Below are 25,400 nucleotides of genomic sequence, written 5' to 3'. Positions count from 1 at the left end.
TCAATACTGAGAGCCCCTGCAGTATGAAGCCAGCGCATAAGCCTCCAAATTAAAGTGCGGAAGGAGATCAACCTCCAGTCTAAAGGCTAGGTCATTTCTGTCCCCAAAATCCAGTCGTTAATAATAATGAACTAGCATGACCAAGAGTAAAGATGGATATCAGGAACATTGAACCCACCATCATAGAACACCTGCCTGAAACAAAACTTTGGGTTAATACCTGGCCCATAGAAACTTCCCCAGGAGTGACTGTATTGTCAGTGAAAAAGGTAGGAGGGAAAGTAAATGGTAAGTTTGGTGCATGTATGGGAATCAAGAGAGTGCGATCATTTTGAACAACTCACCTTTGCCCATGATAAATATGGGTAATTGTTTCCCATGCCTCCAAGTCCCTCTGAATGTTAAGGAGGGGGCTATATTTACCTCCCAGCACCATGTGGAGTTCAGGGAAATGCACGATAGGTATTCAGGTACAGACTGAAACAACAGTCTCTCCTGCCGCCACGCTATGCCGCCAGCTGTAAGATTGGAGAAGAGGCTGGACTCACTCTATTTCTGTGGCAGATACAAAATGGACCACACTCCACAGGAGACACCATATTAGCCACAACATAGATCCCATAATGTCCGACTTGATGATGGGGGCTAGGGCCATGGATTTCTTTCCACATCCAGGAAGCAGTAATTATTAAATGCCAGACAGGACCTGGGTCGATGGCCTTTGTACCCGACTACCTGTTCTTGAGGAGGGCATGCTCGTATACCAGGCTTTCCACCTCATTGCCTGATGCTTGCGTGCCTCCTGAGAGGCCCCTTCACACAGCCTGAAGGTACACGGAGGCATAGAGATGTGCCACGATGTGCCAAGGCACGGCAATGATCTTCCATCCCTTGACTCCTTACCCAGCTCCTGCTTATTCAGGCCAGGCAGCCGCCAATGTCAAGACGCAGGATGAGAGCAGTTGTCATTGGCCTCCAACTGAGTTCTCCTGTTAACAGTGGACAGTACCATTGGACTCACTCCCAGCCCACTCCTTTCCAGATGCCAATGTGGCAACTCCGGTGTCCCCGGGCCCTGTCAAAACTCCAGTCCCAGCCTCACCTATTGGCCCAGCCACAGGAGAGGCACTAAGTCCATGTCTCAGGAGAGGCATGTGCAGCCACAGCAGAGGTTCATCACACTCTCTGCCCACTCGGACCCGAGAACTGAGCAAGCTGTGTGACAATGAGGTCAGGATCAACATGATAATGCAGATTTTTCAGGGCTCAGATGGAGCCTCACCAAGTTAAGGCCGCCATTTTAGGCATTGAAGCTACACTTCACACAATGTTTGTTATTGAATGGATCTTTGTTCTGGCTTTGTGAAAGTAAAAGTTATTGCTTGAGTTACTTCTGAATTTGGGGGAAATGAAACAATTGTAACACAGTCACAATAGACCCAGTAGAGTTTATTATAAAATATCTGTTATAGAGTCGGAAAATGTATTTCCCTTTGAAGAGACTATGGGTTTAAATCATGGTATACATACCCTGCACCCATCGTTAATTGTGTACCTCCTCCTTCCATGTGTTTTTTCTTGCCAACAGCACTGCCAATTTTGAAGTCTCTGCACAAAGAGTAAAGATGTCATGTAATAAAGTGTATTCAAATGTCCTGTATTATTACTTGTACTTATAAGAGGCACTTCTAACCATATGTTCCATTATTGTTTCAGGCTAATAATTGTTCACTGCTTGGCAATTGGTTTTCATTTACTTGTCTTGGGTTAGTGGCTTTCCTCTTTATACCCAACATAGAAATACTAAGAATTAAACACTTCAAAACAGTTTTGAGTCTAGATGGCAGGATTTACACTAATAACGTGAGCTTCCACATCCGTTTCCTGATGCATCAACGCCACTGCATGCAACTTCTGAGTTCCTCTCTCTCGCGTTTCATTTGTGTAGGTTTTTGGAATCCTTATAACTGGGAAGCTTTTCAGCAAATATCCATTCGTTAGGGGGTGGGACAGGCATACTATCCGAAGTTTTGTGGAGGAAACAAGGGAAGTTTAAAGGATAACATCCAAGACTGATCATATTGGAAACTAGTGCGTGCACAATTCTATGTGAAGTGCTATAAGTTCCATGTGATCTTAAAAGAAACCAAGCAACACCATGGACATCTGACAGAAAAGCAGAGTCTATTCAAGATTCATCCAGAAGTGCAAGAGTGTGTGCCTATAAGGTCAGATTGTTGGTGAAGAAAGATCCAAAAGCTGAAAGTAAACCTTGTGAAAGGATGATACAACAGTATTCTGTGGCACAATGTAGTGTTGTAAGCGAAAAGGAGTGGCAATAAGGTAAAATTCAGAGGAGCAAACACTCCCTGGATCAATAAAAATATCCGCTGAGTGGTTTCCGCTTCATATTTTTTTATCAAGCTACCAACTTTAACAGTTATAAAAAGATCAAAAATCTTTTTGAAATTTTACTATAGTAGTATGCATTCTGAAGGACAAAATGAGCTCCTGGACCATAATTTACTTCTCCAATACGTTTTTGGTACCATCCAAAACACAGAAGGGTCATGTTTTCAGCAAAACTGCATCACCAAATGACAATGATATTTCTTTAGACAAGGAACCTATGAGATTATCGCCCTCATTATGACATTGGCGGTAAGTACCGCTTACCGCCATGCTGACTGCCGCCAACATACCGCCGGCACAGCGGTTTACAGCTACCCATATTATGACACACACATAGCAATCTGTCGCTATACAGCCACACACACAAGTCCACCAGACCAAAGGTCAGTGATAAACTGGCGGTATCCAAACACACACTGTTATGGCAACAGAACTACACCCACAGCATTATGACCCACAAATCACCGCTGCGAACATTCAATGGTGCTAAACCATTGGTGGTACATACCGCCGCGCTCAAAATACACACAACCTAACAAAACAACACTACATTGGACAATTCAAACTACACACACATACACACACCACACCCACACCACTATAAAACACACACACACACACACTACCCACAACCCTTTACGACTAAAAATTTTTTACAACAGAGCGAGAGAGACACCAAGAGCACCCACAGAACCAGAGTCACAGAATACCATCACCCATACACTATCCATGCACCGTACAGCACACACCCCAACACATCACCACACACACCCTCACACACACCACACACACACTACAACCATGGCACCACAAAGACACCGTAGATTCTCTGAGGAGGAGCTAAGGGTCATGGTGGAGGAAATCATCCGGGTAGAGCCACAGCTATTCGGATCACAGGTACAGCAGACATCCATTGCTAGGAAGATGGAGCTATGTTTGAGAATCGTGGACAGGGTCAAAGCCGTTGGACAGCACCCCAGAACAAGGGATGACATCAGGAAGAGGTGGGACGACCTACGGGGGAAGGTGTGTTCTGTGGTAGCAAGACAGCAGATAGCTATACAGAAGACTGGCGGTGGACCTCCATCTCCTCCCATAGAACTAACAACCTGGGAGGAGCAAGTCTTGGCAATACTGCATCCTGAGGGCCTGGCAGGGGCCATCACACACACCCAACCCCTACCCTCACCCCCATCACTCCACCACCTCGCATACACCCCACCACCACAACTCACCCATTCCAATACCAAGCCCTGCAAGTAACACCAATGCACGGACCCCCATCAGAGACCTGCATGGACACACATCACTAAAGCATGCACATTAGAGAGAATCACCTAGCCCACAAAATCACTACTCACACAAGGGAAAGATGACAGGGCAATCACAACCATAGAGGGCAAAACACGCATGCACAAGATGTCACATGCAGAAACAATAACACTGCATTTACATCCCCACAGGTCCCCCGCACAACGTCACCGGAGAGGAGGTGCCAGCCACATCCATCCCCCCACAGAAGAAGTCCACAGTGATGACAGCAGTTCTGGACACCTGGATGACCAACCTGGCCCACCAGGGATCTCCGGACAGTCCCATACTACCACATAGCCTCCCACCTCCGGAAACACCAGCACAGCACCCACCCAGCAGGCCCATACCTCTGTCCCCAGGTCACGTCAATCAGCAGTGTGTCCACCACTACAGGGACCCCAGGCCACCCCTCAAACACAGGACGATCAGGGACCTGGGGTCAGTGGCAGTGGGCACATGGTTCAGGGGACAGAGGCACAGGACAACAGGGAAGGGGCACTCACCAATATCCTGGGAGCATACCACCATTCCCAGGAGACAATGGGCCAGATACTGGACAAGTTGCAGGAGACCCAGCGACTGCAGGAGGGACAGTACCTAGGGATCAGGGAGGACCTGAATGACATCCACACCACCCTGGTCACCATTGCAGGGGTGCTGGCAGACATGGACAACACCATGAGGGAGGCAGTGGCACACCACCGGGCACCTGACATTAGTCACACCGATGAACAGCCCTCCACCTCTGCTGACGCTAGTGGACAGGAGGCCCCGCCACAGGAACAGCAGGCCACTAGCACCCCTCCCCCTGCAGAAGGGGAACCACCCCACAAACGGTCCCTGCAATCCAGGCAGAAGCTAGAGAACATTGCCAAGACCCCCGCCAGGAAATAGGACTCTCCTGATTGTCACCCTTGTGTCCCACTCTGTCACCCACCTTGAACTGCCATTGCTCCCCTTCCTATGCCTCCTTGGACAATGCACCTGTGATACAAATAGACTGGACTCCATCCTGGACTTTCATCCACCATCACCCCCGCCCATTCCACTACACCCTCTACTTCTTAGCACTTAAATAAACACCATTTAAAAATACAAGTACTGAGTCTGTGAAATGATTGAACAAAGTATTAGTTTAACAAGCTTTAAATACTGCAATACAACTGTACAGGAATAAATACATAGGATTGACCTGTAGTAGGCTACAGTCAACACACCAGGTGTCAGAGTGGGGCACAGATATCTGAAAATAGAGATGCCAAAGGATACAGTAAGTGGCCATAGAATTGGGGGAATCTGCCTACCATGTACAATGGCAAACACAAAACTGTCAATGTAAAGTGAAGTTACAGTGTCTTATCTGCGTGTCACTGGAAGTACTGTCGTATAATTGCTGTTCTGTTGTCCTCATCCTCATCCTCTGCCTCCTCATCTTCACTGTCCACAGGGTCCACTGCTGCCACACGCCCATCTCCAGCCTCATCCTCCTGCAGAAAAGGCACCTGGCGCCTCAAGGCAAGGTTATGCACCATGCAGCATGCCACGATTATCTGGCAGACCTTCTTGGGTGAGTAGTACAGGGATCCACCAGTTAGATGGAGGCAACGAAACCTGGCCTTCAGGAGGCCGAATGTCCTTTCTATTATTCTTCTTGTTCGCCCATGTGCCTCATTGAAACGTTCCTCTGGCCTTGTCCTGGGATTCCTCACAGTGGTCAGTAGCCATGAGAGTTTGGGGTAACCAGAGTCACCTGCAAATATTGAGGGATACCTGTTAGCCACACACTTACCCTTATGGCCAACACCAAACCCATACACTAACATACACCGGGTGGGAACCAGGGCTCACCTATTAGCCTCTGGAGTTGACCCATCAAATATGGGATGCTGCTATTCCTCAGGATAAAGGCATCATGCACAGACCCAGGATACTTTGCATTGATATGGGAGATGTACTGGTCCGCCAGGCACACTATCTGCACATTCATGAAGTGACAGCTCATTCGATTTCTGAACACCGGTTCATTTCTCCAAGGGTGGGGGGGACAAATGCAATATGTGTACCATTGATTGTCTTAATGAAGTTGGGGATATGCCCCATTGCATAGAAGTCAGCTTTTACTGTGGCCAGATCCTCCACCTGGGGGAAAACAATGTAGCTGCGCATGTGTTTAATCAGGGCAGACAACACTCTGGTCTGCACTATTGAGAACATTGGCTGTGACATTCCTGCTGCCAAGCCCACTGTCACTTGGAAGGAGCCAGCTGCCAAGAAATGGAGCACAGATAGGACTTGCACAAGAGAGGGGATCCCGGAGGGGTGACGGATTGCAGATATCAGGTTAGGCTCCAATTGGACACACAGCTCTGTGATTGTGGCCCTGTCCAGTCTATAGGTGAGGATAATGTGCCTGCCCTCCATTGTTCCCAAGTCCACCAGGGGTCTGTACACGGGGGGATGTCTCCATCTCCTATTCATCTGCAGCGGTTGTAATCTAGGGGGAAAAACGGGAGCAGCTGGTCAGTATTCCACATTTCCAAACACTACACTGCATTGAATGTTGTGACTGTAACAGTATTTTGCTGGATAGGCCCAAATGGTGCCTATGTGTACTGTGATGCAGTTAGGTGCCATGGCCTGCCCCCCAACCCTGAAATGGCATTGGTCTGTCTTGTGTGTATGGACATGTGGAAATGAGGTAATGCCGCTGATGTTGTGCGCTGTTGTGGGAGGTGGTCGAGTACCGCCCTGCAACTTCTCATTGGTTGTCATTGGGCCCTGTGGGTTACAGCGGCCAATAGTGATGTACGCCGGCGGTGACGATACGCACCGCCGCGGATGTGACCGCCATTTTCTATCTGTTCACTCACTTGTTACCTGACGTTCAACAGGAGAGGACCTACACTGCAAGTGCTGCTGAGACCTGTGTCTGGAACCGACCATGGCTCGTGTCACTGGGGAAAGGGCCCCTGCCTTTACCGCCGCGGAGTTGGAGAGACTGGTGGATGGGGTCCTACCCCAGCACCGAATGCTGTATGGGCCTCCAGAGGGGCATGAATGCATGGAGTGCTGTGTGTGCGGGCCTCGTGTAGGGGGGGTTGGTGGAAGGGTTCTGGGCAGCGTGACACATGTATGGTGGGCAATGTCTGTGCATAAGGGGATGTGAGGGCTATGGTGGACCATGAGTGTAACAGGCCAGACGGTCTGACTGATACCTTTTTCTATGTTTATTTTTCTGCAGGTCAGCACCCATCAGAAAAAAGGGTATATGGCGTGCCATCGCCAAGGACGTGCGGACCCTGGGGGTCTACGGCAGGGGGAGCACCCACTGTCGCAAACAGTGGGAGGACCTGAGATGCTGGGCAAGCAAGATGGCTGAGGCCCATCTGGGGATGGCCTCCCAACAAGGAAGGGGTGCCAGTCGAACCCTGACCCCCCTGATGGGACATATACTGGCGGTGGCCTATCCAGAGCTGATTGGGTGCTTGAGGGCATCACAGCAGCAACAAGGGGGTGAGTACAGTTTCCCAATATACTACTTGTGAGTGGTGGGATGGTCTCTGGGTGGGGGATGTGGGCCTGTGGGTGCCCCTAGGCCAGGCTGGACGTTGCAGGGTAGGTCCCATGTTGGGCAGGGGCTGATGAACACCACCTCCTACCAAGCTGGTAGGCATTCATTACTGGGCAGGGGTCTGTGGATGCTAGGTATGCTGCTATTGGTGTTAGGTATTCCTGTCCATGGCCTGGTGACTAGCATTGTGACTGGTAGTGCATTGCCTAGTTCGTAGGGCTGTTCCGTGTGTGTGTGTGTGTGTGTCGCATACGCCAACAGTGGTGTTGGATCAGCCATTGACCAAGTGTATCCTTTCTCTCCCCCCCTTTTTGTTTTGTCACCCTGTCCTTATAGCATCATCTGGCGGAGGAGCAGAGGCACCGGCGACGGAGGGAGCTCCATCCCAGAGGGCCCATGAGGTAGAATCCACCAACGGTGAGGGCACCAGTGGGACGCAGGGCGAGGGGAGCACATCGGCGGAGACAGGAGGGGACAGTTCTGACAGTGATACCTCCTCCGATGGAAGCTCCCTGCTGGTGGCGGTCACCTCTGTGCCCACTCCAACTACAGGTAGAACCGCCACCCCCGTATCAGCACTGCCCTCCCAGCAGCCACTCAGCGAGTTTCCTGTGCCCGCTCACCCAGGAGGGTGGGCATCTCCTTCGCCCCAGGCACCTCAGGCCCTGCCCCAGTTAGCCCTGCTGCCCTGAGTGAGGAAGCTATTGTCCTGCGATCCACCTCCGTTGGGCAGTCAACCATAGTGAATGCCACCCAGAGGCTGGCAGCCCATTTGCAATAAACAAATGCATTCCTGGAGGGCATTCACTCTGGCATGGCGGCCCAACAGAGATCAATCCAGGCTCAGGCCTCCTCCCTGATGGCAGCCATTGTCCCTGTTTCTAGCATCCCCCCTCCAACTTCTTATACCCAGTCCCCTCAACCCCAACCTATCCCAAACACACAGTCAGACCAGCATGCACCCAAGACAACACACAGGAGTGGCTCAGGCAAACACAAGCACCACACATCATCCCACAGGCACTCACACAAACACCATCCAAATGCAGACATACCAACATCCACTGTCTCCACTGTGTCCCCCTCCTCTTTGTCCTCCACCTCCCTCCCAGTAGCATCTCCACTCACACCTGCATGCACTACATCCTCAACCACTATCTCCATCACCATCACACCTCTCACTGGCAGTCACCACCCCCACATCCATGCACACGTCCCCTGTGTCCTCTTCCACTGGGTCTGTGCCCCCTCCTCCCAAAGTACACAAACGCAAGCACTCAGACACCCAACAGCCATCCACCTCACAACAGCATCCAGCCCATGCATCTGCTCCCAAAATCAGCAGACAGACTCCTCCCATAACCACTCCCTCTTCCTCCACTCCCAAACCTTCAACCTCTTCCCACCCCAATGTCCCTAAGAAGCTTTTCCTCTCCACCGTTGACCTCTTCCCTACCCCTCCCCCCACGTCCTTCACGTCGGTCCAGGGTGGTCAGAATCCATGCGAGCACCTCAGCCACCCAGTCCACAGCCACAGTAGTGTTGACAGCTACTGCAGGTGGGAGAGGCTCCAGGGAACCAGCCATCAGCACTGAAAGTGTGTCTGCATCAGCTGCTAAAGGGAAGGACAAGGAGGCAACACCAACTGCCAAAGGGAAGGGCAAGGGGCTTGCACCAGCAGGCAGGAAGGACAGGAGGCCTGGTGCTGGGACTGATTCTGAGCCCCTACCACCAACCATGGCAGTTCAGCCGTCCGAGGCACCAGGGGAAGGGCTGGAGCCTCCCCCACCACTGCCTGCACCGCCACCAGCACCACCACCAGCAGCAGCAGCCCCAGTGGGCAGCCATCCGAGGGTGCAGGGGAAGGGTTGGAGCCTCCCCCCACCATTGCCTGCACCGCCACCAGCACCGCCGATACCAGCAGCAGCAGCCCCAGTGGGCAGCCGTCCGAGGCTGCAGGTGAAGGGGTGGAACCTCCTCCCACTACTGCCTGCACCGCCACCAGCACTGCCTCTGCCACAACTGAGCAGCCGTCACCGCCGGCGGGCAGTGTGTTGTCCTGCCTCCATGGGCTGTAGTGCGTCCTGGACCCTGCAAATCCTGTAGGTGTGACACCCAAGTTTGAGACTGTGACCTTGCACTCTCCAAGTGCTGCATCACAGGGTACAAGGCCCCCTCCAGAACCAGTGGAAGAAGCCATCCACTCACCCCATCCTTGCCAGGATGAAGCACACAGGGCACAAGGTCCCCTCCAGAACAAGTGGAGAAGCTATCCACTCACCCCATCCTTTCCAGGATGAAGCACAGAGGGCACAAGGCCCCCTCCAGAACCAGTTGAAGAAGCCGTCCACTCACCCCATCCTTGCCAGGATGAAGCACACAGGGCACAAGGCCCCCTCCAGAAACAGTGGAAGAAGCCATTCACTCACCCCATCCTTGGCAGGATAAAGCACACTGGGCACAAGGCCCCCTCCAGAACCAGTGGAAGAAGCCATCCACTCACCCCATCCTTGCCAGGATGAAGCACACAGGGTACAAGGCCCCCTCCAGAATCAGTGGAAGAAGCCATCCACTCACCCCATCCTTCCCAGGATGAAGCACACTGGGCACAAGGCCCCCTCCAGAACCAGTGGAGAAGCCATCCACTTGAGAGACTGTGGCCTTGCACTCCCCAGGACCAAACAGTGGGCAAACCACCCACTTGAGAGACCGTGGCCTTGAACTCCCCAGGACCAAGCAGTGGGCAAACCACCCACTTGAAAGACTGTGGCCTTGCACTCCCCAGGACATCACACAGGGCATGTAGCCCCCTCTAGGACCAGTGGTGTTATACCATCTTCCGGCTGAGGTGCCCCCCCATTCCCCGTCCCCCTGAGGTGCCTGTGTATTTTTGACCTGATGCCCCTGCAGTGTTCTCTCCGTGTTGTTGCAGGAGTGAGGTGGGGCCTTGGCCTATGTGTAGTGGCCCTGTGGCCCACGGACATTGAGGACTGGGCAGTGTCCCTCCATTTGTACATATGTATATACTGTTTTGATATAGCAGCACATATTTATACTATTTTATCTTTGTACACTCGCTTTAATCAATTCCTTTTGTCCTTGCATTATTCCTGAGGGGTAAGGGGTGAATATGTAATATTACTGCATCTGATTGTGTATACGGTGTTGGGGGTGGGGGTGTTGCATGTTGCGTGTGTGTGTCACTCTCTTTTTCCTCCTCCCTCTCTTGTGTGCTAGGCGGCAGTGCTCACCTTGGTCGTTTTCGCTGGCTTTGGTGTTCGTAATGCATAAAGAGGTATATAAGCATGGGAAAAATGTGCAACTTGGGCTCCATGGAGTCGTGGTTGTTCCCTGAGTCTCCAGAGGTGAGTCCTTTGACTTCTGTGTACTGTTTCCGCCGTGCTTTTGCTGTTGTTGGTACCGCCTCAGAAAAGGTGGCGGATAGGCCTGTCTTAATACAGTGGGCTGAACATTGCCTTCCGCCTGGCTGTTGGCGGTGGCTGTCTCTCTGGGCAGTCTCCGCTGTGGTCATAATTCCATTATTTTTACCGCCGGCCTGTTGCCAGTATTACTGCTGCTTTATCACCGACTGCCAGGGTTGTAATGAGGGCCTATATGTTTTAAAAATCCAATGTATACTAGACAAGAGGAGATATGAAAACCAATCCCTTCTTGTAAGCAAAACACAAATTTATAAAACAATTTTGACAATTTTCATTGTTTTTAGCTTCCAAACAAAGAACACATCCGTTTCTTCGTCTCCTCAGCCACCCTTTCAGTTCACATTATTAAGAAGCAGAATACAATTTGATCATAATGAAAACTATCATAAATTTAAGTTTTGGAAATGAAGCATTGTAGCATTGACCCCATAACGTATGATATTTGTTTTCACATCCTCCTGCCTGATACACCCCTTCTTCAGCAGCGTCACAGTGATCCATACCCCTCAGTTATACTATGAATGGAGGAGCTCCTGCATCCATCCAGTGTCGGTCATTCCACTCTTGAGGAAAGCGTGCTTGCATGCTGTGCCTTGAGATACCCCTGCCATTAATAATTCACTATTAGGTAGTCCTGTATCATTAATTTCCCCACTAGTTAGGCAGCTTGGGAGGTTGGTTTTGGTTCCTCACCATTTTCCATAATTTTACATAGTCGGAATGTGCTCTGTGAAATTACTTAAATTGAACTGGTCTAAGTCAGGTGATGATCACCAAATATTTCAAAGCCATTTTGGGTTCAATCTATCCTATGACTTCAAGATTATCCAAATCTTTCTGCCATCTGGTTCTCTGATACTTCAACTGGTCTAGGGTAGTGACAAAGTGCAAACTATACAACATCAATATGTCCTTCCTACCAAGCTGTTCCGCAGTTAATTTAGGCTTGAGTGGTTTAGACCCTGGGACAGCTGTAAACTGGCTTTTGTGCTTTAGGAGAGCATGATGAAGCTGCAATACCTATAGACTAGTGAGTTATGTAGGGAGTCTACATGCACAAGCTGCACACAGGATTTAATGTGGCCACTGACTCTGAGAGAGATCAGCTTTTATTAATAGAAGCAGCAAATGGCAGCTAATAAATCTGCAGTTTTAAAGGCCTAACAGAAAATAACGTAGAAATAAATAGATGCATAGTTTAAATTTGTGGTGGACATTCGGGCCTACAAATCGTATTTTCACATCAAGTTTAATATGAAAACATTATGCATTTATATTTGAGTGAATTCTTAATAAACATAAACCTAAAAAGTATTATTTTCCAGTGAAAACAGTAGCAATAAAATGTATGATGAGTATTAACTGAGTATGAATTAAACACACTTTATGGTATTAAACGGCTTTCATAACATGAAAAATAAATACACGTTTCAAAATATTGCTTTGATATAACATGAGTAATATTTTAATAAATAATTTGCTTGCAGATTTGATTAGAATTCATGGGTGCGCAATATTATAGTTTTAAATGTATTAACATGCATTTAGGTTTCTTAACTTCACCAGGCCTTAAGATTAATTTTGCACGCAGTTATGGAATATTTTACTTGTTTATTTTATCCCCTCTGACCTGAATCCTTTCTCTAGGCTGCAAATATAATGTTAAATGTCCTGTTGCATTCCAGGAGAAGAGCATGTTTCAAGTTAGCTAAGGTAATAATATTTATTCTAACTACTGAATTGCACAGGAAGATTCATGAAGCTTTTGGGAAAGAATATTAGCTTAGTTTATTGTGTGCCACAGCAAAAAGAACTGTAAGTTTCAAATTATTAGAAAATGTAATATTTTAGAGGGAACCATGGGAAATCATAGTGGGGGACAATGGACATTTGCTGAGAACATTTGGAAAGGTGGCAAACTTGGTGGTGCCATCTACAATGATTGGATGCTGAAATCAACGCCCAGACTGTGCCTTCTGGAAAGAACAATCAAATGGATGTTGGTTATTTTAATAACTGAAGAACTTTGGAATGATGAGCAGTTCCTCTCTGAACCTTCTTGATGTCAGTTCACTCTTCTCTTGAAGATGTCCCGAACCCTGTCTTAAGTCTGCTCTCTCACAATCCTTCTCTAAGTATACTGATGAGTTTTCTCATCATAGTCTTAATTGCCCACTGCGGTTTCAGTACTAATATGCCCAACTAATTCTGAACTGCTGATTTGCCCTATATGCAGCTCGTGTCCTGCACCATCCTGATGCTGCTGTCAACAGATGCTGGAAGAAGGTGACCGCTCTGTTCGATGAATCAACGATGTATGCTGTTCCATGTGGAGAGGTATAACTAAATTTGGTTTATTTTTGTTAGCTTAGTTACTTACACCAGAATATTATTATAGTTATTTATCTTAGTTAGATGTTTTCCAAGTTATTTTTGTCTTCTTTTTTCTTTGCTTTTGCCCGCATGTGTTAGCCCGATCCCACACATCCTAGTCCCAATCTTAGTTAGTGTTAGGAATGGCCCAGCTCTGAAATCATTTGTTGAAACTGTATTTTGATGATTTACTGATGTCACCATCATCTGCTTTGAAATCTGGTAATAATGTTCATATTGAGTTGTTAATTCACTTAATTCATTTTGACTGTCTTAGTATTGATGCTTAGTAGGCTAAATCATTTCAGACGATTTGGTCAGCCTATAGTTTTCATGTAGGTTTATAACTTTGTTTTGCGCACCATTGATATGACATTGATTTTGAGATTGTAATAAAGTTTTGAAACTTTATTTGGTTTGTTTTAGTGTTCAATTTGTTACGGTGGTTATTATTGTTTATAATTTCATATCAATGATTTGGCATTGTATGTTTCTGACTACTACCTCCATCACCACGTCCAAATATTCAGTCAACCTCAGAGGGTGAGAATTTGTGATGGTGTCTCACCCGAGAGCTTGCGGTTTCTGATCCCAAGGTGGAAAGAAGACTTCCACCGGTGCTACAGTAACTCAGACAACCTCTAACTTTGATATTCCTTTTAGAACCCAGGGTTTAAATTTCTTAAGGCCTGTGAGAGCAAGGCACCTGCTAAAGAAGGGTTTCACCAGTGGGTGTCGTACATGGCAACTCCCCTGTCGCCGGGCCCTGCACACTTCCAGGCCCAGCCTCACCTCTTGGCCCTGCCACAGGAGTGGCACCAAGTCTGTGTCTCAGGAGAGGGATGTGCAGCCACAGCAGAGGTTCATCACACTCTCTGCCCAGTTGGACCCGAGAACCGAGGAAACTATGCCAATGAGGACAGGATCAACATGATGATGCAGATTTTTCAGGGCTCAGATGGAGCCTCACCAAGTTCAGGCCGCCATTTTAGGCATTCAAGCTACACTTCACACAATGATTGTTAGTGAATGGATCGTTGTTCTGGCTTTGTGAAAGTGAAAGGTGTCGCTTGACTTACTGCTGATAATGGAGGAAATTAAACAATTGTAACACAGTCACAATAGACCCAGAAGAGGTTATTGTAAAATATCTGTTATAGAGTTGGCAAATGTATTTTCCTGTGAATAGACTGTTTAGCATTAAATCATGATATACATACCCTGCACCCATCGTTAATTGTGCACCTCCTCCTTCCATGTGGTTTTTCTTGCCAACAGCACCACCAATTTTGAAGTCTCTGCACAAAGAGGAAAGATGTCATGTAATAAAGTGTATTCAAATGTCCTGTATTATTACTTGCACTCATAAGAGGCACTTCTAACCATGTGTTCCATTATTGTTTCAGGCTAATAATTGTTCACTGCTTGGTAATTGGTTTTCATTTACTTGTAGTGGGTTAGTGGCTTTCATCATTATGCCCAACATAGAAATACTACGAATTAAACATTTCAAAACAATTTTGCATCTAGATGGCTGGATTTACACTTATAACGTGAGCTTCCACATCCTTTTCCTGATCCATCAAAGCCACTGCATGCAACTTCTGCGTTCCTCTCTCTCAGGTTTCATTCAGGTAGGTTTTTGGATACCTTATAATTGGGAAGCCTTTCAGCAAAAATACATTTGTCAGGGGGTGGGACAGATATACTACCTGAAGCTTGGTGGAGGAAACAAGGGAAATTTAAATAACATCCAGGACTGATCATATTGGAAGCTAGTGAGTGCAGAATTCTACATGAAGTGCTATAAGTTCCATGTGATCTTAAAAGAAACCAAGGAACACCATGGACATCTGACCGAAAATCAGAGTCTATTCAAGGTTCATCCAGAAGTGCAAGATTGTGTGCCTATAAGGTCAGATGGTTGGTGAAGAAAGATCTGAAAGCCTTCATTATTCCTCGTTATCATACAACAGTATTCTGTGGTACAATGTAGTGGTGTAGGCAAAAAGGAGTGACAATAGGAGAAAATTCAGAGAAGCGAACATTCCCCAGATAACAAAAAAATACACGCCAAGTGGTTTCTGTTTCATATTTTTTTAACAAGCTACCACCTTTAACAGTTATAAGAAAATCCAAAATCTTTTTGAAATTTTACTACAGTAGTATGCAATGTGAAGGACAAAATGAGCTCCTGGACTATAGTTTACTTGTCTAAAAAGTTTTCAGTACTATCCAAAATACAGAAGGTTCATGTTTTCAGCAAAACTGCATCATCAAATAACAATGATATTTCTTTAGAGAAGGAACCTATGAGATTATATGTTTCAACAATCCAATGCATAGTAGACAAGAAGAGATATGAAAACCAATTCCTTGTTGTAAACAAAACTAAAATGCTTAAAACAATTTTTATTCTTTTTAGCTCTCAACTAACAACAAATCAGTTTCTTCGTCTCCTCAACCACCCTTTCAGTTCACATTATTAAGAAGCAGAATACAATTTGATCACTGTGAAAACTCTCATAAATCTACTTTACATTTTGGATATGACTGTAGCATTGACCCCATATCGTAAGACTTTGTTTTCACATGATCCTTCCTGATACACCCCTTCTTTAGCAGCATCAGAGAGATCCATACCCCTCAGTTATACTATGAATGGAGGAGCTCCTGCATGCATCCAGAGTCGGTCATTCCGCTATTGAGGAAAGCGCGCTTGCATGCTGGGCCTTGAGATCGCCCTGCTATTAATAATTCGCTATCAGGTAGTCCTCTATCACACATTTCCCCACTAGTTTCGCAGCTTGGGAGGTTAGTTTTGTTTCCTCACCATTTGACATTATTTTACATAGTCGGAATATGTTCTGTGAAATTACTTACATTGTAAAGGTCTAAGTCAGGTGGTGATCACCAAGTATTACAAAGCCATTTTGGCTTCAATCTATCCTATGAATTCAAGCTTATCCAAATCTTTCTGCCATCTGGTTCTCTGATACTTCAACTGGTTTAGGGTAGTGACAAAGCGCAAAAAATACAACATCAATATGCCCTTTGTGCCAAGCTGTTCCGCAGTTAATTTAGGCTTGAGTGTTTTAGACAATGGGACAGCTGTAAACTGACTTTTGTGCTGTAGGAGGGCATGATGAAGCTGCAATACCTATATAGACTAGTGAGTTATGTAGGGAGACTACATGCACAAGCTGCACACAGGATTTAATGTGGCCACTGAATCGGAGAGAGATCAGGTTTTATTAATGGAAGTAGCATATGGGAGCTAATAAATCTGCAGTTTTAAAGGCCTAACAGGAAATAATGTAGACATGAAAAGATGCACAGTTTAAATTTGTGGTGGACATTCATGCCTACGAATCGTATTCTGACATCAAGTTTAACATGAAATCATGCATTTAGTTTTGACTGAATTATTAATAACATGAACCTAAAAAGTATTATTTTTAAGTGCAAACAACAGCAATAAAATGTATGATGATTATTAAATGAGTATGAATTAAACACACATATTGTATTAAATTGGTTTCACAACTTGAAAAATAAGTATACGTTTAAATATTGCTTTGACATAACATGAATAATGTTTTCAAATAAATAATTTGCTTGCATATTTGATTTGAATTCATGGGTATAAAATACTATTGTATTAAATGTGTTAAGGTGCATTTAGGTTTAACTTAACCACGCCAGATCCATTTTGCACACAATTATGGAAAATGTTACTTGTTTATGTTATCCCCTCTGACCTGAATTCTTTCTCTAGGCTGCAAATGTAATGTTGAATGTCCTACTGTATTCCAGGAGAAGAGCATGTTTCAAGTTTAGCTAAGGTAGCAATCTCTGTTCTAACTGCTGAATTGCACAGGAAGATTCATGAAGTTTATGTGAAAGAAAATTAGAGTAGTTTATTGAGTGCCACGTGAAAGGAACTGTAAGTTTCAAATTATTAGAAAATGTAATATTTTAGAGGGAAACATATGAAATCATAGTGGGGAACAATGGACATTTGCTGAGAAAATTTGATAAAGTTGCAAACTTGGTGGTGCCATCTACAATGATCGAATGCTGAAATCAACGCCCAAACTGTGCCCTCCGGAAATACCAATCAAATGGATTTTGTTTATTTTAATTAGTGAAGGACTTTGGAATGGTGAGTAGTTCCTCTCTGAACCTTCTTGATGTCAGTTCACTCTTGTCTTGAAGCTGTCCAGAACTCGTAAGTCTGCTCTCTCACAATCCTGCTCCGAGTATCCTGATGAGTTTTCTCATCATAGTCTTAATTGTCCTATGCGGTTTCAGTACTAATATGCCCAACTAATTCTGAACTGCTGATTTGTCCTATATGCAGCTCGTGTTCTGCACCATCCTGATGCTGATGTCAACTGACGCTGGAAGAAGGTGACCTCTCTGTTCGACGAATCAACGTTGTATGCTGTCCCATGTGGAGAGGCATAACTAAATGTGGTTTCTTGTTCCTTTTTTTTTTAGCTTAGTTACTTACACCCGGATATTTTTATAGTTATTTATCTTAGTTAGATGTTTTCCGAATTATTTTTGTCTTCTTTTATCTTTGCTTTTGCCCGCATCTGTTAGCCCAATACCACTCATCGTAGTCCCAATCTTGGTAAGGGTTAGGAATTGCCCAGCTCTGAAATCATTTGTTACAACTGTATTTTGATGATTTACTGATGTCAGCATCATCTGCTTTGAAATCTGGCAATATTGTTCATATTGAGTTTCTGTCAATCTACTTAATATTTTTTGATTGATGTTTAGGAGGGTAAATAATTTCAGACGCTTTGGTCAGCTTATGGTTTTCATGTATGTTTATAACTTTGTTTAGTGCGGCATGTATGTGATATTGATTTTGGGATTGTAATAACGTTTTGAAACTTTATTTGGTTTGTTTTGGTGTTCAATTTGTTATGGTGTTGATTATTGTTTATGGTTTCATGTCAATGATTTGGGATTGTATGTTTCTGGCTACTACCTCCATCACCAAGTCCAAATATTCAGTCGACCTCAGAGGGTGAGAATTTGTGATGGTGTCTCACCTGAAAGCTTGCGGTTTCTGAACCCAAAGTGGAAAGAAGACTTCCACCAGCGCTCCAGCAACTCAGACAAGCACTAACTTTGAAATTCCTTTTATATTCCAGGATTTAAATTTCTTAAGGCCTGTGAGAGAGAGGCACCCTGCTAAAGGAGGGTTTTACCAGTGGGTGTCATATACCACTTATTGGTTTTTGGGGCCTGGTGCGAAATGATGAGCAGTACTCTAGTCAATAATGAGAGCCCCTGCAGTATGAAGCCACTGTATAAGCCTCCAAATTAAAGTGCTGAAGAAAATCAACCTCCAGTCTAAAGGTTAGGCCATTTCCGTCCCCAAAATCCAGTCGTTAATAATAATGAATTAGCGTGACCGATAGTAAAGATGGATGCCAGGAACATTGAACCCACCATCATACAACACCTACATACACTTAAAAACCAAAACTTTGGTTTAATACCCTGCCCATAGGAAATGTTAGTGAAAAAGGTAGGAGGGAAAGTAAATAGTAAGTTTGGCGCATGTATGGGAATCAAGAGAGTGTGATCAATTTGAACAACGCACCTTTGCCCATGATAAATATGGGTAATTGTCTCCCATGAGTCAAAGTCCCTTTGAATGTTATGGAGGGGGCTATATTTACCTCCCAGTACCATGTGGAGTTCACAGAGATGCAGACTAGGCATTCAGGTACAGACTGAAGCAACAGTCTCTCCTGCCGCTAGCCGTAAGATTGGAGAGGAGGCTGGACTCACTCTATTCCTGTGGCAGATTCAAAATGGACCACACTCCACAGGAGACACCACATTGGCCACAACATGGATCCCATAATATCTGACTTGTTCATGGGGGCTAGGGTCATGGATTTCTTTCCACATCCAAGCAGCAGCAATTACCAAATGCCAGACAGGACCTGGTTGATGGGCTGCCTACCCGACTGCCTGTTGTTGAGGAGGGCGTGCTCGTATACCACGCCTTACACCTCATTGCCTGATGCTTGTGTGCCTCCTGATCGGCCCACTCACACAGCCTGAAGGTACACGGAGGCATAGAGTTGTGCCAGGGTGTGCCAAGGCACTGCAATCATCTTCCATTCTTTGAATCCCTACCTAGCTCCTGGTTATTCAGGCCGGGCAGCAGCCTATTTCAAGACGTAGGAGGAGAGTGGTTGTCCTTGGCCTCCAACTGAGTTCTCCTGTTAACAGTGGACAGTACCCTTGGACTCACTCCCAGCCCACTCCTCCCCAGATGCTAATATGGCAACTCCCCTGTCCCCGGGCCCTGTCACACCTCTAGGCCCAGACTCACCTCTTGGCCCAGCCACAGGAATGGTACCAAGTCTGTGTCTCAGGAGAGGCATGTGCAGCCACAGCGGAGGTTCATCACACTCTCTGCCCACTCGGACCAGAGAACTGAGTAAACTGTGTGCCAATGGGGTCAGGATCAACATGATGATGGAGGTTGTCAGGGCTCAGATGGAGCCTCACCAAGTTGAGGCCACCATTTTAAGCACTCAAGCTACACTTCACACAATGTTTTTTATTGAGTGAAAATTTGTTCTGGCTTTGTGAAAGTAAAAGTTATTGCTTGAGTTACTTCTGATATTGGAGGAAATGAAACAATTGTAACACAGTCAAAATAGACCAAGAAGAGCTTATTGTAAATGTGTTTGTTATAGATTTGGCAAATGTATTTCCCTGTGAATAGATTGTTTAGCATTAAATCATGATACACATACCCTGCACCCATTGTTAACGGTGCACCTCCTCCTTCCATGTGTTCTTTCTCACCCACAGCCCCGCCAATTTTGAAGTCTCTGCACAAAGAGTAAAAAAAAGTAATGTAATGAAGTGTATTCAAATGTCCTTTAGTATTATTTGTACTCATAAGAGGCAGTTCTAACCCTATGTTCCACTACTGTTTCAGGCTAATAATTGTTCACTGCTTGGCAATGGGTTTACATTTATCAGTAGTAGGTTAGTGGTTTTCCAAAATACAAATACTAAGAATTAAAGAATTAAAAAGGTTTTTGCATCTAGATGGCTGGATTTACACTTATAACATGAGCTTCCACATTTGTTTCCTGATGCATCAAAGCCACTGCATGCAACATATGAGTAACTCTCTCGAGGTTTTTGGATACCTTGTAATTGGGAAGCTTTTCAGCTAAAATCCATTACCTCCCCTATTATGTTTTTTGCAAGAACATTTTTTTAGCTCTAAACCATGCCCATCAGAGATACACCACTTTAGAGTAATTGGTGTGAAAATTCCCTGTATGTATGACAACATGTCTTTTGGGTGGTTTCCAGTTTATATTTTCACAAAATTACCACCTTCAACAGCTAACAGCTATGAGACAATCCAAAATACCTTTGCTCTTTTATGTAGGTAACATGCAATTTGAGGGATAAAAATGTGCTCTAATACCATAAAGTATTTAACTAATATGCTTCCATTTCATTGAGCTACTCTGTCCGTCCTTGAGGTTTCGTAGGTTAGGCACCACAAAAACACAGACCAAGGCTTTTGTTTTAGAAACATTGTGGAGACAGTTGTACTAGTATAAAACTAATTTGTCAAAATCAGGGCAGTGCGCGCTCTACGGTGATTAAAATGCAAAAACCCAGCACTTTCAAGATAACGTAATTTATGCATTGTGCTGATATGCTGTTGTTTAACCTTTTGCATTGCAGAGTTTAATCCTGAAGACTTATGTTCAAGGTGCTCATAAATACTGTTCATTTGTAATGTATTGCTGCAGGCTTTAAGAGTGTGTCAGGGTGTGGTCCCTTTCCAGGGCCTTATAGAAGCTTTCCATGCAGCATGCCTGGGTGTGGTTTGTGGGCTGGGCCAAGACTCTGTTTAAGGGAGCCAGCCCAGCTCCACGTGCTCACTATTCAGAGGTCCCGGTGCAGAGCAGCAGCAACTTCCTGAGCTCCTGTTCCGGAGGCCTACTTTGATCCTCCAGGCCTTGCCCTTTCACTTTGTTGGTGATTCTTGATCAGGGCGGTAAGACGGAGGTCGGGCTGGGCCCCTGATCCCGTTCTCGAAGGTTTTCGAGTTCTTGGGCCTAATTTACATGATAAAACATTTTGGCTCTTCTGCGTGAGACTGTGCGCTTGGTGTTTCATGGCATTTACATGCTGACACTCGAATCGGCAAGACGCGCGATTCTTTGCTCGTGTACAACTCTTGATATTCATTGTGCGCTACCATTTTATGGCATTTACAGGGTAGCATTCGAATCGGCAAAACGTGCGATTCATTTCTTGTGCTTAATTCATGTTATTCATTGTGCGCTACCATTTCATGGCATTCACATGGTGGCATTCGAATCGGCAAGACGCGCGATTCATTTCTTGTGCTGAATTCATGTTATTCATGGTGCGCTACCATTTGATGGCATTCGCATGGTCGCATTCGAATCGGCAAGACGCGCAATTCATTTCTTGTGCTTAATTCATGTTATTCATTGTGCGCTACCATTTCATGGCATTCACATGGTGGCCTTCGAATCGGCAAGACGCGCAATTCATTCCTTGTGATTAATTCATGTTATTCATGGTGCGCTAACATTTCATGGCATTCACATGGTGGCATTCGAATCGGCATGATGCGCGATTCATTTCTTGTGCTTAAGTCATGTTATTAATTGTGCGCTACCATTTCATGGCATTCACATAGTGGCCTTCGAATCGGCAAGATGCGCGATTCATTCCTTGTGATTAATTCATGAATATTCAGTGTGCGCTACCATTTCATGGCATTCGCAAGGTAGCATTTGAATCAGCAAAACGCGCGATTCATGATACTTGTTGTGTGTTACCATTTCCTGGCATTTACGTGGTGACATTCGAATTGACAAGACGCGCGATTCATTTCTTGTGCTGAGCTCATGTTATTCATGGTGCGCTACCATTTCATGGCATTCACATGGTGGCATTCGAATCGGCAAGACGCACAATTCATTTCTTGTGCTTAATTCATATTATTCATTGTGCGCTACCATTTCACGGCATTCACATGGTGGCATTTGAATCAGCAAGACGCGCAATTCATTTTTTGTGCTTAATTCATGTTATTCATTGTGCGCAACCATTTCATGGCATTTACAAACTCTTGTGGAAATCCGCAATGTGCGCAATTCATGTTCCTGCATTCTAAGAGACTAAAGTGCTAAAATTCTAGATGTTATATTGTGTGTGCATAATAAGTTCCTTAAGTACAATTCCTATGGTGCTATAGAATTCAGATTATTTTCTTGTCCTCATGCAAAAGACTATGCTTGAATTTGAAAACGTAATTCTATAAGGTTCTGAAGTTTCTAATCCATGTGTAACATTTTATTGAGAGGTTCATTGAACAGTTGTATTAATCCTTCTTGATTCCTTCACAGGTAACTAGACATCTTGAGGCATAGTCATTTAGTTCATGCTTAAGTTATCCATGTTTCCAGTATGACAATGCTTAGAATCATAGTCTTGTAATGATTAATATGATATAATCTTGATATTGTGTGTTTTAACCTTTTGCTTCCTACAGGTCTCCTTCCCAGCTGTTCCCTACCTAATCCCCTTTTCCCCACTAGGACTCTCTTCGACTCTGTGATATTTTATTCAGAGTATTGGAGCTGTCTATTGGTGGATGTGTTGGGAATGTGCGCAGACCCCGAGGATCTGGTGACTCTGACATAATTCAATTCTTATTTATTATGGGAATGTTTACAGTTCCACTGTATATGAACACAACCTGAAGCTTAATCTCTGTTTTAGTCCTCAGAATTTCGGGCTCGCTGCTCTTTGTCAGCGGGTGGGACAGATATACTATCTGCAGTTTTATGGAGGAAACAAGGGAAGTTTAAAGGATAACATCCAGGACTGATCATATTGGAAACTAGTGCATGCACAATTGTACGTGAAGTGCTATAAGTTCCATGTGATCTTAAAAGAAACCAAGCAACACAATGGATGTCTGACAGAAAAGCAGAGTCTATTCAAGCTTCATCCCGTGCAAGAGTGTGTGTCTATAAGGTCAGATTGTTAGTGAAGAAAGATTAGAAAGCCAAAAGCATACCTCGTGAAAGGATGATACAACAGTATTCTGTAGTACAATGTAGTGGTGTAGGCAAAAAGAAGTGGCAATAGGTAAATATTCAGAGGAGTGAACGTTCCCTGGATCAATAAAAATATACACCGAGTGGTTTCCGCTTCATATGTTTTATCAACCTACCACCTTTAACAGTTATAAGAAGATCGAGAATCTTTTTGAAATTTCATTGTAGTAGTATGCAATTTGAAGGACAAAATGAGCTCCTTTACCATATTTTACTTGTCTTACAAGCTTTTGGTACCATCCAAAATACAGAAGGGTCATGTTTTCAGCAAAACTGCATCACCAAATAACAGTGATATTTCCTTAGAGAAGGAACCTATGAGACTATGGCCCTCATTACAACCCTGGAGGTCGGTGTTAAAGTGGTGGTAATACCGATAACAGGCCGGCGGTAAAAAAAATGGAATCACGACCATGGCGGAAACCGCCAACATAGACAGCCACTTTAACACTCAGACCGCCACAGTGGTAGAAACAAACACCGCAGCGATAACGCCAACAGACATGCAAAGACCAATTACCGCCTACAGTATTTCAACACGCCTATCCGCCAACTTTTCCGGGGCGGAACCAACGCTATCAAAAGAACCGCAGAAACAGTACACAGAAGGGAAAACACTCACCTCTCGACACCCAACGAGGAACCAGGACGCCATGGAGCCCGAACTACAGGTGTTACCTATGCTGCTCTTCCTCCTGCTCTATCAGGAGCAGGACAGACACCGTTGACGACCACGGTGAGTACTGCACCTACAACACAGGGGAGGGGGGAGAGAGTGACACACCCACACGCAACACGCAATACCCCCACCCCCACCCTCACCCACAACACCATACACACAAATACATGCAGTAACATTACATATACACCCCCCACCCCCTGGAAGATCGCAAGGACAAAAGGAAATGATTGTAACCAGTGTAATCATGAAAAATCTGATAGTCAAAAATCAAAATTCAGTATATACAAATATGTACACCAACTACACAAGTCTGGATAGTGTAACAATCATTGTCCGTGGACCACTGGTCCCAAAATACATGGGCGAAGCCCACACTAGATACCTGACTGGAAACAGAGAGAACACTGCTGGGGCATCAGACCAAAAATATACAGGCACCTCAGGGGGAGGGGAGGCACCTCAGCCAGATGAACGCACAACACCACTGCTGCACGAGGGGGCTCCTTGCCCATTGCTGTATCCTGGGGAGTGCAAAGCCTCTCAATGCTCTCAAGTGGGTGGTTTGCCCACTGCTTTATCCTGGGGAGTGCAAAGCCACAGTCTCTCAAGTCTCTCCAGTGGGTGGTTTGCCCACTGCTTTATCCTGGGGAGTGCAAAGCCTCAGTCTCTCAAGTCTCTCAAGTGGGTGGTTTGCCCACTGCTTTATCCTGGGGAGTGCAAAGCCACAGTCTCTCAAGTCTCTCCAGTGGTGGTTTGCCCACTGCTTTATCCTGGGGAGTGCAAAGCCACAGTCTCTCAAGTCTCTCCAGTGGGTGGTTTGTCCACTGCTTTATCCTGGGAAGTGCAAAGCCACAGTCTCTCAAGTCTCTCAAGTGGGTGGTTTGTCCACTGCTTTATCCTGGGAAGTGCAAAGCCACAGTCTCTCAAGTGGATGTCATTCTCCATTGGTTCTGGAGGGGGCATGGTGCCCAGAGTGCTTCATCCTGCCAAGGACTGAGGTAGTGGTCGTATCTCTTCACTGGTTCTGGAGGGGGAATGGTGCCCAGAGTACTTCATCCTGCCAAGGACTGAGGTAGTAGATGTATCTCTCCACTGGTTCTGGAGGGGGGCTGGTGCCCATAGTGCTTCATCCTGCCAAGGACTGAGGTAGTGGATGTCATTCTCCCCTGGTTCTGGAGGGGTCTGGTGCCCAGAGTGCTTCATCCTGCCAAGGACTGAGGTAGTGGATGTCATTCTCCCCTGGTTCTGGAGGGGTCTGGTGCCCAGAGTGCTTCATCCTGCCAAGGACTGAGGTAGTAGATGTCATTCTCCACTGGTTCTGGAGGGGGCCTGGTGCCCAGAGTGCTTCATCCTGCCAAATTCTGAGGTAGTGGATGTATTTCTCCACTGGTTCTGGAGGGGGCCTGGTACCCAGAGTGCTTCATCCT

The 25,400-nt window shown here is 45.6% G+C and overlaps 1 protein-coding gene across 4 annotated transcripts in view; it reads right to left on the bottom strand.

Annotated features, from left to right (window-relative positions):
* The window catches only part of LOC138295834 (uncharacterized), a 1,330,477-nt gene that overhangs the window by 259,261 nt on the left and 1,045,816 nt on the right, over positions 1-25,400 (bottom strand). For 3 of the 4 annotated variants that reach the window (XM_069234393.1, XM_069234396.1, XM_069234395.1), the window contains 3 exons: positions 19,914-19,991; positions 14,334-14,411; positions 1,531-1,608 (listed from right to left, as the gene is read on the bottom strand). In XM_069234393.1, coding sequence (XP_069090494.1) covers positions 1,531-1,608; positions 14,334-14,411; positions 19,914-19,991 — 234 coding nt within the window. The remainder of the gene's footprint in view (positions 1-1,530; positions 1,609-14,333; positions 14,412-19,913; positions 19,992-25,400) is intronic. The other variant, XM_069234394.1, reaches the window with a different exon arrangement.

The sequence above is a fragment of the Pleurodeles waltl genome, chromosome 5 (genome assembly GCF_031143425.1).
Source record: "Pleurodeles waltl isolate 20211129_DDA chromosome 5, aPleWal1.hap1.20221129, whole genome shotgun sequence".
Lineage (NCBI taxonomy): Eukaryota > Metazoa > Chordata > Amphibia > Caudata > Salamandridae > Pleurodeles > Pleurodeles waltl.
This window is presented reverse-complemented; position numbering and strand designations above follow the sequence as displayed.